This window comes from Engystomops pustulosus, chromosome 2, assembly GCF_040894005.1.
Source record: "Engystomops pustulosus chromosome 2, aEngPut4.maternal, whole genome shotgun sequence".
NCBI classification, from domain to species: Eukaryota; Metazoa; Chordata; class Amphibia; order Anura; family Leptodactylidae; genus Engystomops; species Engystomops pustulosus.
In genome coordinates, this window is record NC_092412.1 from 83,605,679 (window position 1) to 83,620,663 (window position 14,985).

The 14,985-nt window shown below is 40.2% G+C and overlaps 1 protein-coding gene across 3 annotated transcripts; it reads right to left on the reverse strand.

Annotated features, from left to right (window-relative positions):
• Positions 1-604: 604 nt before the first annotated feature.
• SPRY2 (sprouty RTK signaling antagonist 2) lies at positions 605-11,218 on the reverse strand. Of its 3 annotated transcripts, none has more exons than XM_072135414.1 (2): positions 11,094-11,218; positions 605-2,321 (listed from the first exon to the last, which is right to left on the reverse strand). In XM_072135414.1, exon 2 carries the CDS (start codon positions 2,268-2,270, stop codon positions 1,320-1,322), a length of 951 nt encoding a protein of 316 aa, XP_071991515.1. In that variant the 5' UTR covers positions 2,271-2,321; positions 11,094-11,218; the 3' UTR covers positions 605-1,319. The 3 variants fall into 3 exon arrangements, with proteins under 3 accessions (XP_071991515.1, XP_071991513.1, XP_071991514.1); XM_072135412.1 differs by lacking the exon at positions 11,094-11,218 and adding an exon at positions 6,025-6,444; XM_072135413.1 differs by lacking the exon at positions 11,094-11,218 and adding an exon at positions 5,332-5,439.
• Between the last annotated feature and the right edge of the window lie 3,767 nt (positions 11,219-14,985).

The window sequence follows — 14,985 nt, forward strand, 5'->3', positions numbered from 1 at the left end:
TTTGGCTGGATTAATCAGTTCAGTTGAGTGGGGGTTTGGATGGTACATCTGGCTGACACAGTGACTGCCTTTCATGACGTGAGCTTGGTCTCATTTAATGAAAGTATCAAAAAGATCAGGTCCAAAAGGTAGAATGGAGGAGAAACCCCAGTTTGTAATGTTTTTTCTAGTTTTCCTTTATTGTATCCATAATTGCCCCCCTAAGAAACATAAATAGAAGTCGCAAAAACAAAGGATTAAAGGATTCGGCCAGCATCACATTACACCCCCACCCAAATTTATGCAGCCTCCGTTATTCTTGGAGGCTCTGTAATGTGGTATGATCTGTGGGCAAAATCCTTGCCCTTCCACAACTTTCAATGGATAGTTGCAGTCCTCCATAGCCAGGCACCAAACTGGCATGGCTTTACCTTTAACCTAATAAAAGCTCTGATAAGAAGACCTCCTAGAGAACTCAACATGCCCCGACAGGTTTGCCTAAATGAACCAACCCCAGCAAACACCTCTTTGTATGAGGTGTGAGATCAATGTGTCTCCATCTAGGAAATCACTTGCACACATTCAGCACTCCATACCATCACCAAGTGTTAAAAAAAAGAGAATCCACACTTGCCAGGTTTAATTTCAAACGTTAATATATTTTCTATTTTATAGTGAACATATGCATCAGTTACCCCCATTTGCAGAAACTGACATCATAAAAAAGGGGAAACATTTGTAAGATGCCTCTTAAAATAAATATTTCTCTTTTATAAAATAATAAAACTTCAAATAAATATTCTTTACACTAAACAATATGTTGAAAAATTAGAAAATAAAGGCTGACTCTTACTGTAACTGTACAATATACAGAAAGTCCATAGAGTAGAAATATTAATTTTTTCAATAAGTTGAAGCACAATCTAGCCGTTCGGATAGATTCACATTCCTCTGAATGTATATTAGTACATTTCGTGATTGCGCCAGTACAGTGGCACCAAATTCACAGTTGTAAATATTATTCTTTATGTACAAAAATATAAAACATTATCTCTGGCAGAAAAAAGTCATTTGCTAATTTACAAACGTTGCAATTATTATTCACAAAACGTAGGGGCGTCTGTGTTGCTTTAGCTTATTTCTTACGTGGCACAGAGCACTGGGTCCTAATAGGGAACTCTATTACAAGCCTATTGGTTAAGATGGCACTTAGGAAAATAATCACTGCAAACAGGAAAAAGAAGACTTCCCTCTGTTTTCTATTAACTGTACCCAATTATTTTATATGATTGCATAAAAGTAAGTCCAATTACTTTCTCCTTGGTGGTAGTCAACCGGTGCTATGTTGGCTTTCCCAAACTTCTGGGCTGTAACTGTGGCACTTTACAACATACTGTATTTGACCTTTTACACCGGCAACCCGGCCTCTTTGCCCGGTCATAGCAGCCCTGGCACAATTTAAGGCAACCCTTGGCTGGAAGGTAACACCATAAACAAGGCAAAAACATTGACATGACCCCGATAGCAGACCAGCGAGTGCAGCAATGCGATTGGCTACAAGAACAGGGGTTGTCAGCACAATTGTCCTCATCGTCGTTGGAGCAGTGATAGAATAGGCACTTCACACAGCAAACACAAGTTCCATAGTCAATCACTTCCTGTGCTGAGCAAAGGCACTGCTTGTCACATATCCAGCAGGAGGGAAGAGTTCTTGGATAAGTGCATTCTTGGCACTTACATTTCCCGCAACTCTCACACCTGTATGCATGTAAGCCCAAGTCTTCTTTACTGGAAGGCTTTAACTCCTCTGGTTTCAGCTCACCTTTGGGTTGTACACGAATTATCCTGTCAGCACCTAACCCCGAAGATGGATAAGAAGGACCTAAAAGTCTTTGCTCTAAAGAGCTGTTACTTGTGCTTGTCTTTGTACTACTTCGAGATCCAGTACTCACTGTACTAACGGACCGAGCCAAAGATGCCCGTGATGAAGGATGCATTGGTGGAAGAGGGCTCCGGCTAAATTGCCTCTGGTCTGTTACCACATGTATTCTTTCATTTTTGTGCTGGGGCGTCTGACGAGGAGCAGTTTTAACCCAAGGTCGGGGAGCGACAGTAGGCCCTTCAGTATACTCATTAGTGTTCCTTATAGCTCTTATCTGTTCCAACGACAAAACGTGAACTTGTTGTGTCAAAACGTCCCTTGGGTCAATATCACCATGTGGTCTCCCAGGGTCACGCCGAGTCTGGAGTAAAGGCTGAGATCCACTGCCATTTTGTACTCTGGCCTCCATCAGTACTCTGAAGAGTTTTCACTCCAGTAGGCCGAGAACACATCTGAAATCCTGTGGGCAGAAAAGGAACAATGATTACTTACTCTGCAACAATGCAACAAGTAAAAATTGCAACCTAAACACCAAGACTCGACAAGGTACCAAAACTGTAAATTCGATAGTTCTTTACAATCGGACAGATACACAGAGGTACTATGATATGATGTGTTACAACAAGGCATGCCCTGACATTTATGAGAAAAATCCCACCCAGTTCAGGCTGGACAATAAGTAGTAAGTTAATCTTCTCATCTACAATTTCCTCGGCTGCATTTCTAAGAAAAACAAGTCACACATGCTATTTCTAGTATTTCCTCTAAAATGCCACAGGCAGCAACAAAAAGAGAAAGGCATTATAGAAATCTCAGCATAGCCAAGGTAAATCTTAGGGAAAAAAAGTTACAGGTCTAAACGTAAACTGCCAATTTTAATAGAATCTAAAGATAAAATCTAGAACCGCTGGTATTGTCATCTCTTACCAAGTGATATAGTTCATTTTCCATAGCCCAGATTATAGCAGAGGCACCACATTGATATATCACGAGGAGTTGTGCCTCCACTCCATCTGTATATACATATGCTGATAAGACACCAGACGCACAACTCCCATGTAATGTAACAGTGGCTTATTACTTCCTCTCATTGTGAACGTGTCACAACAGGTGTAGGAAAATCAGGTTCCTCTTAGACTGCAGTAAAAGCTATTCAAGTAACAGGAAACCAGCTGCCATTATGAGGCTGTCTCCTCTATACTCAGGTCACGACAATATGAATGACAATGCCCCAAACACTCAACTATTCGCATAACAAACACTACCTGCATTTTACAGCACAACTCTTTATAGTCTGATGGCTTTGATACATGTGCAAAAGGAGCTGCTAACTCAACTAGAAGAGGATGGGCTGAAAAATGCACATTATTCATGGAATTTACAGCAAGTCTCCAAACAGGATGCTATCAACCTTACAGCATTTCGGGATGAAGAGCCCTTTTAATTGCAGAGATCTATAGAATCAGGCTGGTTTAACTCAACAGCCTTCCCACAGACAGCACATTCTCTGTTAACTTGCCTGACAATGAAGGGATTGAGATCATTGCTGTGCAAACACTATCCGAGGCCTATCTGAAACTAAAGGTGAACAGATAATGGCCACTGGTAAAATATGCAGCTCATTCACAAAGTTACCCAGAACCGGCCTGAACTGAAATAATATCTTCAATGCAAAAATCAATGTGGCGTCATATCAACACTTACTGCAAGAGAACTCTCATAAGGATGAAGGCACATATATAGCATTACAGAATACACATCTAAACCATATCAACTATTTGACTGTACTTATGCAACAAACACAGTCCAGTCTCAAAAAGTGGTCAATAATAATAATAATAATAATAATAATAATATATTCATAATATTACAAATATCAAACTTTGAAACAAAGATTTAAACTTAAATACATAAATGACTCATAAAAAACAAAATATTTAGTCATTGGGAGTTCGAATCATATAAAAGTTTTCCTACTATCCTGTGTGAAACTGCGTACTACTACTACGCTGCGGCATCCAACATTGTGCTAAATGACAAACTCAGCCCTGCTATATCTGCAAGTAGGACAAATGTATACCAAGTATTTGCTCATACATATGTTATGTTGGACCTGTAATGTATAATCAAGAGAACAAGTTACTCAACAACTCTGATGTAATGGCTGGCGATATGTTCCTCCCAAATTAGTTCTGCTCTAACGGAAATATATGTTCCAACCAAATCTGAAAGCCGTTTCCATGACTCTAATGGGTGCTACCTGGTTTCCCTAAAGTCAGCTGCATTTTACGCCCAAGTTACACAACTGAACCTCAGAATTTCTAAACTGAAGATGTCATCTTCCCTTCTACGTAGTTACAAGGTAAGCAAAGCAAGTAAAAAAAAACCTGAGAGTCTCTAAATATCAATGTGCTAGATACATAGAATTAAAGACAGGATTTTCCTTAAATCTGGAAAGTTTTCCTTTGTATATCCTATGAAAAAAACCCCTAAGTTCTAGGCCTGATATTGCTTAATGATCACCTAGGCCGTCTCAATAAAACAAACCCAATGGAACACTGAGCATTGTAAAGCCTGTCATCACTATAGATGCTTCACATTGATCAAAAGTCTCAAATAAATTGTACAGTGCAGGAACCAAGTACAGCAATTCTCAGTGCACCATTTATGAGTGAGCCTTCCTCGCTGCAGACTAGTCAAGCAAGGCTTTACTTCAGGACTGGAATTGAAAAGTAAATTGATATCCATCTTCACAAGCGCAGACAGAACCCACTGTCAGAGGATTTTCTCTTTTCACTGGAGTGCAATATAGAAGTTACTGCTATGCCATTAACTTCAGAAACTTTAGATCATACATTGTGACAGAAGCAAAAAGCAACTTCAAAGTAGAAAACAGAAAGGAGATGCTGCAAAACCAATGGAAGTTACAAAAGTTTTTATATGGAGAGAAGGTAATAGATAAACATCTATATATCATGTATACATTTATTAAAACTATGTAAAAAGTGTGTTTTACCAAAAATTTTCCAACTAATATAAATTGTATTTCACTCTCCCTTTCGGCTACTATAATTCTAAAATAAATCCTAATGTACAAATGTAGTACAAATGTAACTCCTTATTCAGTGTTGGAACAAACACTGTAAAAAGTGAACTCCAGATGAAATCCAAGTAAACCAACAACAATGTGCAAAGGGGAATATAACCCATATACCAGATGATACAACTTGGCTTAGTAGACTCCTTGCCCAGGCATCTGCACTACCAGAAAGTAGTAGAAAACTATCAAAAAGCCTCAGACTGCAATAGGAAGTCATCTATTATGTGTCCTTTATCATGCAAGTGCAACAATGTAATAAGAGTAAACAAATAAAGACATTGTGGCAACACATACAGGCAGAACACACATCCATAAGGGACACACATACATGGGAGCCCTCAGCTCTACAGACAAGGCAGGGAAAACTTACAAGAAAGTTCCTGAAAGTCTCCGGCTCCATGCTGGCAGTGAGTGGAGGTCTGCAGGGGCTCAGGACATGGCACACAGTCTCGTGTATGATGTGCTGTGTGAATCTAGTCCTGTCTTCCTCTGCCCCCCCCCCCCCCTCACCCCCCTCCTGAAAACCCCATTAGGAGCAGAGTGTGTGATCAGACTGAGGATTAGAGGGAGGGGGGAGTAAGGAGTTTACTGTGGGGACAGGGTGAAAAGACATAAATAGCTCTTTACACCAGACCACAACATTTCCGAAGCTGCTCCACACCATCACATCTATCCCTTCCTGTAGTCTAAATAGAGCTTAGCGAAAACCGCAGAGTGGAAACTGTGACTACACAACAGCACGTTATACATTTACTGTATTGTCACAGGCAGACACCAGAGAGCAGCAGCTAAGTCTATAGCATCCAATAGAACACAAGCAGCAGACACCAGAGAGCAGCAGCTGAGCCCATAGTCCTCTATAGAGCACAGGCAAAAACTTCCCCGCATTCACACAAGTGAACTTTCCAAAACAAGCCACGTTTCCGCTCCGTGCACTGTCCCTGCAGGCAGGAACCATTCACACGATTCAGGGGGTCCCCCCCCCCCATTACCCGGGAGGTAGTCCCCCTACCCCACGGGCAGCGCCCGCAAGGGTTAAACACAGCATTAACCCCATACTCACCGCAGCTGCACCACGACTCCCCTTCTGTTCGGCAACTCTGCAAGTTTTACAAATAAATCCGCTCCCGGCTCCAAAGTCGCACAGTCCGGTAGGAAATGTCCCCAGTAAGCGAAGTTTAGTAAGTTCCAATAGTAAATCCTTAGCAGCAGCAGCGGTGCAGAGCCAAAGTTGTAGTATCCAGAGAGAAATCCAGCAGAGCAGTGTGACAGGGCGCCGCCGCCTCAGCGTTGTTGTGCTCTGGGCTCGGAGGAGGAGGAGGTAGGGCAGTAAATGGCGTCATGTGGAACTGAGGAGGAACAGAGCAGTTGTTGTCCCAGAGGATATATCGCATCCGGTGCCTGCTCATTGGCTCTGCAGGGCTACATTCACTCACACTCCCAGCTCTAAGCCGCAGGAGGGAGCTCACGGGGCAATGGCCTCTGCTCCAGCACTGAGGAGGGCAGGGGGCGGGGACTGACATTGTTATATCCCTACACACAGCTCTGACAGGATGAATAGTACACTACTACTAGTACATTACATTGTAATATGGCCATCCCTACACACAGCTCTGACAGGATGAATAGTACTATACTACTAGTACATTACATTGTAATATGGCCATCCCTACACACAGCTCTGACAGGATGAATAGTACTATACTACTAGTACATTACATTGTAATATGGCCATCCCTACACACAGCTCTGACAGGATGAATAGTACTATACTACTAGTACATTACATTGCAATATGGCCATCCCTACACACAGCTCTGACAGGATGAATAGTACTATACTACTAGTACATTACATTGTAATATGGCCATCCCTACACACAGCTCTGACAGGATGAATAGTACTATACTACTAGTACATTACATTGTAATATGGCCATCCCTACACACAGCTCTGACAGGATGAATAGTACTATACTACTAGTACATTACATTGCAATATGGCCATCCCTACACACAGCTCTGACAGGATGAATAGTACTATACTACTAGTACATTACATTGCAATATGGCCATCCCTACACACAGCTCTGACAGGATGAATAGTACTATACTACTAGTACATTACATTGTGATATGGCCATCCCTACACACAGCTCTGACAGGATGAATAGTACTATACTACTAGTACATTACATTGTGATATGGCTATCCCTACACACAGCTCTGACAGGATGAATAGTACTATACTACTAGTACATTACATTGTAATATGGCCATCCCTACACACAGCTATGACAGGATGAATAGTACGATACTACTAGTACATTACATTGTAATATGGCCATCCCTACACACAGCTCTGACAGGATGAATAGTACTATACTACTAGTACATTATAATGTAATATGGCCATCCCTACACACAGCTCTGACAGGATGAATAGTACTATACTACTAGTACATTACATTGTTATATCCCTACACACAGCTCTGACAGGATGAATAGTACTATACTACTAGTACGTTACATTGTAATATGGCTATCCCTACACACAGCTCTGACAGGATGAATAGTACTATACTACTAGTACATTACATTGTAATATGGCCATCCCTACACACAGCTCTGACAGAATGAATAGTACTATACTACTAGTACATTACATTGTAATATGGCCATCCCTACACACAGCTCTGACAGGATGAATAATACAATACTACTAGTAAATTACATTGTTATATCCCTACACACAGCTCTGACTAGATGACTAGTACTATACTACTAGTACATTACATTGTAATATGGCCATCCCTACACACAGCTCTGACAGGATGAATAGTACTATACTACTAGTACATTACATTGTGATATGGCCATCCCTACACACAGCTCTGACAGGATGACTAGTACTATACCACTAGTACATTACATTGTAATATGGCCATCTATACACACAGCTCTGACAGGATGAATAGTACTATACTACTAGTACATTACATTGTAGTATGGCTATCCCTACACACAGCTCTGACAGGATGACTAGTACTATACTACTAGTACATTACATTGTAATATGGCCATCCCTACACGCAGCTCTGACAGGATGAATAGTACTATACTACTAGTACATTACATTGTAATATGGCCATCCCTACACACAGCTCTGACAGGATGACTAGTACTATACTACTAGTACATTACATTGTAATATGGCTATCCCTACACACAGCTATGACAGGATGAACAGTACTATACTACTAGTACATTACATTGTAATACGGCCATCCCTACACACAGCTCTGACAGGATGCATAGTACTATATTACTAGTACATTACATTGCAATATGGCCATCCCTACACACAGCTCTGACAGGATGAATAGTACTATACTACTAGTACATTACATTGTAATATGGCCATCCCTACACACAGCTCTGACAGGATGACTAGTACTATACTACTAGTACATTACATTGTAATATGGCCATCCCTACACATGGCTCTGACAGGATGACTAGTACCATATTACTAGTACATTACATGGTAATATGGCCATCCCTACACACAGCTCTGACAGGATGAATAGTACTATACTACTAGTACATTACATTGTAATATGGCCATCCCTACACACAGCTCTGACAGGATAAATAGTACTATATTACTAGTACATTATAATGTAATATAGCCATCCCTACACACAGCTCTGACAGGATGAATAGTACTATACTACTAGTACATTACATTGTAATATGGCCATCCCTACACACAGCTATGACAGGATGAATAGTACTATATTACTAGTACATTACATTGTAATATGGCCATCCCTACACACAGCACTGACAGGATGAATAATACAATACTACTAGTACATTACATTGTGATATGGCTATCCCTACACACAGCTCTGACAGGATGAATAGTACTATACTACTAGTACATTACATTGTAATATGGCCATCCCTACACACAGCTCTGACAGGATGAATAGTACTATACTACTAGTACATTACATTGTAATATGGCCATCCCTACACACAGCTCTGACAGGATGAATAGTACTATACTACTAGTACATTACATTGTAATATGGCCATCCCTACACACAGCTCTGACAGGATAAATAGTACTATATTACTAGTACATTATAATGTAATATAGCCATCCCTACACACAGCACTGACAGGATGAATAATACAATACTACTAGTACATTACATTGTGATATGGCTATCCCTACACACAGCTCTGACAGGATGAATAGTACTATACTACTAGTACATTACATTGTAATATGGCCATCCCTACACACAGCTCTGACAGGATGAATAATACAATACTACTAGTAAATTACATTGTTATATCCCTACACACAGCTCTGACAGGATGAATAGTACTATACTACTAGTACATTACATTGTAATATGGCCATCCCTACACACAGCTCTGACAGGATGAATAGTACTATACTACTAGTACATTACATTGTAATATGGCCATCCCTACACACAGCTCTGACAGGATGACTAGTACTATACTACTAGTACATTACATTGTAATATGGCCATCCCTACACACAGCTCTGACAGGATAAATAGTACTATACTACTAGTACATTACATTGTAATATGGCCATCTATACACACAGCTCTGACAGGATGACTAGTACTATACCACTAGTACATTACATTGTAATATAGCCATCCCTACACACAGCTCTGACAGGATGAATAGTACTATACTACTAGTACATTACATTGTAATATGGCCATCTATACACACAGCTCTGACAGGATGACTAGTACTATACCACTAGTACATTACATTGTAATATGGCTATCCCTACACACAGCTCTGACAGGATAAATAGTACTATACTACCCTGTTTCCCTGAAAATAAGACAGTGTCTTATATTAATTTTTGCTCCCAAAGAGGCACTAGGTCTTATTTTCAGGGGATGTCTTATTTTTCCATGAACAAGAATTTACATTTATCACTGAACAAAAAAAATCAACTTTTCTACCATCCTTATAACAGAATTTCATGCTGTATTTCTTGTGACTCCATTTCTATTAGAATAATTGGCCCCAATCTCTTATGTTTAGTAAAAGCACTTTCCATAAAGGACCCTTTTTATCCTGGTAGCTGCTTGTATCACATTTGCAGCACAAGAGCCAGTGATTTAATTCCTTGAATTCTTCCCCATGTCACAACCTTCTGCAGCATCTAAAAGATTTCCTAATACTAATGTATGGCGTGGGGGAGCTGCCGCAATGACTGCCGCTAGGTCTTATTTTCAGGGGAGGCCTTATATTTCTAAGCCTGAACAAAATTGTACTAGGTCTTATTTTCGGGGGATGTCTTATTTTAGGGGAAACAGGGTACTAGTACATTACATTGTAATATGGCTATCCCTACACACAGCTCTGACAGGATGCTAAATTAACGCAAAACACCGGCGGCTCGTTCCCGATCGCAGGCGTTTCCATAGAAACGCCGATGCGATCGGGCCGAGGCCCGCCCCAGTGGGCGCGACTTTGTCTGCGTTTGCGTTTGCAAGCGCAGACAAAGCGCCCTGTGTGGCGCCGGCCTAAGGGTGATGCCACACGTGGCGTTTTGAACACATTTTTGGGCCATTTTAAGCAGTCCGTCAAAAAACTCATGCATTTTTTGAAAACGCATCCATTTTGTGACAGGTTTGACCAATTACCTTAATTCAAATCGGTCAAAAACGCATGCGTTGTTTTGACGGACTGCTTATAAACGGGCCAAAAACTAGTTCAAAACGCCACGCTTGGCATCACCCTAAGTGCGCTCTCACTTTCATTCCAAGTTTTTATTATGCTGTTTAAAGCCAAAATTGTCTGTGAATCATAAAAAGATTATAAACTTATAAAACCCAGTGCGGTGGCATAGTTCAGGGTCATGACCTCAGGCTCTGTGGTCTCCACATTTATTTGGAGTTTTTCCAGCAGCCATCACCTCTCCTAAGGGGAATCCACAAAATTAACTTTTATTGTGAAAACTGGATAAATGTTGATAAAACATTCATAGTTACATCCTCCAATCTGTATACATGGTGCAGAACATGTGTCAGTCAGAAGCAGCCCCATCCCTGCCACTCACACAGCATAACAAAGGCTCCCAGCAGAAAGAGCAGGAAATGGTGTGAAGTGTAATATGCGACCTCCCTTCCTCCACAGCAAGTGCCATAGGAAGTGATCCTGAGAGCCTGCGCCTCTGCATCGTGCCGCTAGGAGGAGCTGGAGCGCAGCAGCGGGCATGTGGGGAATGCATTCCAGGCTGAAGATCACTCCTCACCCCACCCCTTTCGGAAATGCTGCTTGAGATACTTCCTTAACATGTGCTAACCCCTTCCCTGCCGGAAGGCCTCGCGTATTTACTCTTCTTCTACATGTGAATGGAAGGCAGTGCACTGATATTGTTATACAACTTAGCTTCTTTGTAACACTTTTACTTGCAGAGCATTGTGCAGAGTTCAAGGCTCCCTGCCCCCCACACAGGGGTCACTAGTATTATTTACAGGATGTATATATACATAGGAGCCATCTGCTGTGCTAGATGTGTGGCTATAGATACAAAAGGTAGAGTGTATTGGGAATATTACCAGCAGATGCCCAGGTTGACTTCTTAGAATTGGTTTTCATGTGACTTTAGTGTATTTCTGAGTGTGAAAGTGGGGGTGGGGGCAGGAATGTGAGATAAACCACTCCTGCCACACATAAAAGAACCCAGATGGGCACAAATGAACACTCAGTACTTTATCAGTAATGCTAATTTAATTGAGTAAACAGCTTTGTTTCCTCTTGATACCATCACAGTTTGGACTGGCAGGGCAGAGTAAATTTGCAGGTCTAAGAGCATTTGTTTTAACAAATATTTCATGGGTATTAGAAGACAATAGGAAGCGTCAGACGCTTTCACACTCTCTTCTAGAATATGTTACTTCTGCTTGGAAAGCGATTGATATGTTAGTGAATAATCATAAGATAAAAGGAAAATGCAGAAGATATTCTGTGACTCTAAATCACTTCCATTCTTTATAATGATGTGTTTACAAGTTTGCAAAGCTGACCAATTCCTTGTAAAAACCTGTTCAAGATAAGGGAATTTCTGCTCGGGTTTTTGTAATGTTCAGGATTTTTTTTTACAATTTTCTTATCCCCACATTGATCTGTTGAAACGATGGGACAGAAACTAAAAGTATTCTTATCCCCACATTGGTGTCTGTTGAAACGATGGGACAGAAACTAAAAGTATACCTTTTCCTCACAGCAGATGTTGAAAAATGAAACAGGCGCCATAGTTTCCCATTGAAGTCAATGGGAAACTTCTTACTCAAGAATTGTGCCAAAATGCTCATTTAAAAATCTGTGAACTTACCCAAAGTACAGTTGCTTTGCTGCAAGCACTTTTCCCTCCAAGACCCTGTGACTTGATATTGGTTCTTATTTACTATCTCAACTTGTAACCAGTATCCTTGGCACATGAATTGTGAAGGAAGCAATGACAGCGGATTGAAAAAGGTGCAACATGTGTCTATTTTATTTTTGAAAAACAGTTCATTATAGGAAAAATTTGGTATAGAGTGTTATGTCTTCAATAGGATGTATTCTACCAGATGAAGGGCTTAGTTCTGTCCCTTATCACTCTGCATCAGGTTTTTCTTCACATCTGTATGGCAACCGAAAAAAAAAAACAAAAAACACATGGTTTAACATCAGTAAGAAGGCATAACACCTGGTTCTCCAGCATCATTAAAAAAAAAACCCTATTTTTTTTGCAGACCCATAGACTTATATGAATTATATTGCCGTCCATCATCTGGACACGTGAATAAAATAGGACAGGATCTTAAAAAAAACAGATATGGGAATAAGCCGGTGGCTTAGTGGTTAGTATTACAGCCTTGCAGTGCTGGGGGCCTGGGTTCAAGTCCCAGGGTCAACATCTGCAAAGAGTTTGTATGTTATCTCCGTGTTTGTGTGGGTTTCCTCCGGTTTCCTCCCACACTGCAAAATATACTGGTAGGTGATTAGATTGTGAGCCCCATTGGAGACAGGGACTGATCTGGCAAACTCTGTGCAGCGCTTCGTAATCTGTGTGCGCTATATAAATAAAGAATTATTATTATTAAGCCACAAAATATATTTATCATTAAATAGGGTGCACTGTCTTAAAATAGAACTGTCTAAGTCGGCTATTACAGGACATTAAACAGATTGTAGTATGTCTGATTATTCCCTATTCAGAGGATAGGTGATAACAATCTTATCGCTGGGGCTAAATCAGCTTCCATGAGAATGGGGTCACTAATTGATGGAAGAGCAGGTTGCACATGCGTCCTGTGGCTACATACAATACTATTGGAACGCTCAGCATCCAGGTTTCATCAGCAATCCTAACACTCCCATAGTATTGAATGGAGCAGCAACATCAAAACCTGTTATGATGATCGAAGGGAGACCCAGCAATTGGGTCACTCCTATCCTGTGCTTATAACAACATAGTATGGCTTTGTACCTTTCTAAGGTTGTTTTGTTGTGGTCCATTACAGATATGTTTTCAAAAGACCATATACAGCAGAAAGTGGTTTATATCTGTGGTATAATGTCACCTGATCCATTAGCCAACAGAAATCTTCTGATTTTCAGATGTGTACCCATGAGTTAAGTCTATTCCTTATTATGCAGTTGATGGTGAGTGCTTTATATTAGTATAAAAATTTGTAAAACTAAAATGAAACATAGAGTTAAGTTGGCCATAGACAAATGATTGGTATTTCCGATGGTATATTCGATTCTATCTTTCTAACCTCATGACTAAATATAATACAGTGTGTACAGTTTAAATAGTAGTAATAAAAGATAAAACCTTAAGTGTCCAAACATGGGTTGTATTATGGAGCCTCTGTATCTGAATACCTATAACTTTACATGTCATTTGTTAGGGGGGTTGTCAGATGTGCAGGCTCTCAATAGACCTCAGTGACAACAGTGTCACCTGAAGGCTTAATGAGGGTATTACACTACAGCAATGAAGATGCGTCCATTTCTTATCTCTGCATTGGAATAGCCCATTTATTACCTTGCTGTAATATGACAGAGGACACCTAAGGTTAAAAGTCTCTGTATATGCCCTACTGTTCTATACAAAACTAATTATAATTTGGTCATGTTTATGAGGCATAAATATTGTAAAAGTGAAAATTGATACATTTTATAAGCTTTTGCTGCCTTTTGTTGTACAATCAATGAAATCTATATTCCATTGTAAGTGGGACATACAGTATTTAGATTGAAAAATAACTTTTGACAGGACTAACTTAAGAACTTACAGTGTGGATCGCTACCACAGCCAGATACAAAACTTTGCATCATATATTGTCACACTTACTGTGGTGTCCACTGACATACACATGCACGTTATGATGTTCCCAGCGTGTCTCATCAGTACAACCATGTGCCATATTTAGTTTTTGGTCTTTTCGTGTTCTAGTGGGTCTAGAACTGCTTTGTGCTAGCAGATAGACAAAGTCTTTCAGCAGGTAACATCAGACAGCAAATGCCTTAATGATCACCTTTGTCCCGATGTTGTAATTCTGACAGCTATTTCTAGATATAAAAAATACAGGGAATGGTCAGGGAGTGAATGGGGAGGGGTAGGGAGCGGGCCAGGAAGGGCCGGAACTGATGTAGAATTCATCTGGAGTGCCCTATGCTATTATTCTAATATCTATTTATAGATATAAACAATACAAGAAAAGATGGATAGCGGGGCTGGTGCAACGTGAGTCATTGGTCAATTTTTGCATAACCTAGTGCACCAAATTTGGTACCAAATTTTTATAATTACCGTATATACTCGTGTATAAGCCGAGTTTTTCAGCACAAAAAATGTGCTGAAAAACGTCCCCTCGGCTTATACACGAGTCAGTACTTAAAAAAATATGTAAAAAAATAATTAAAAATGGACTAAAAAAAAAAATAAACTATTT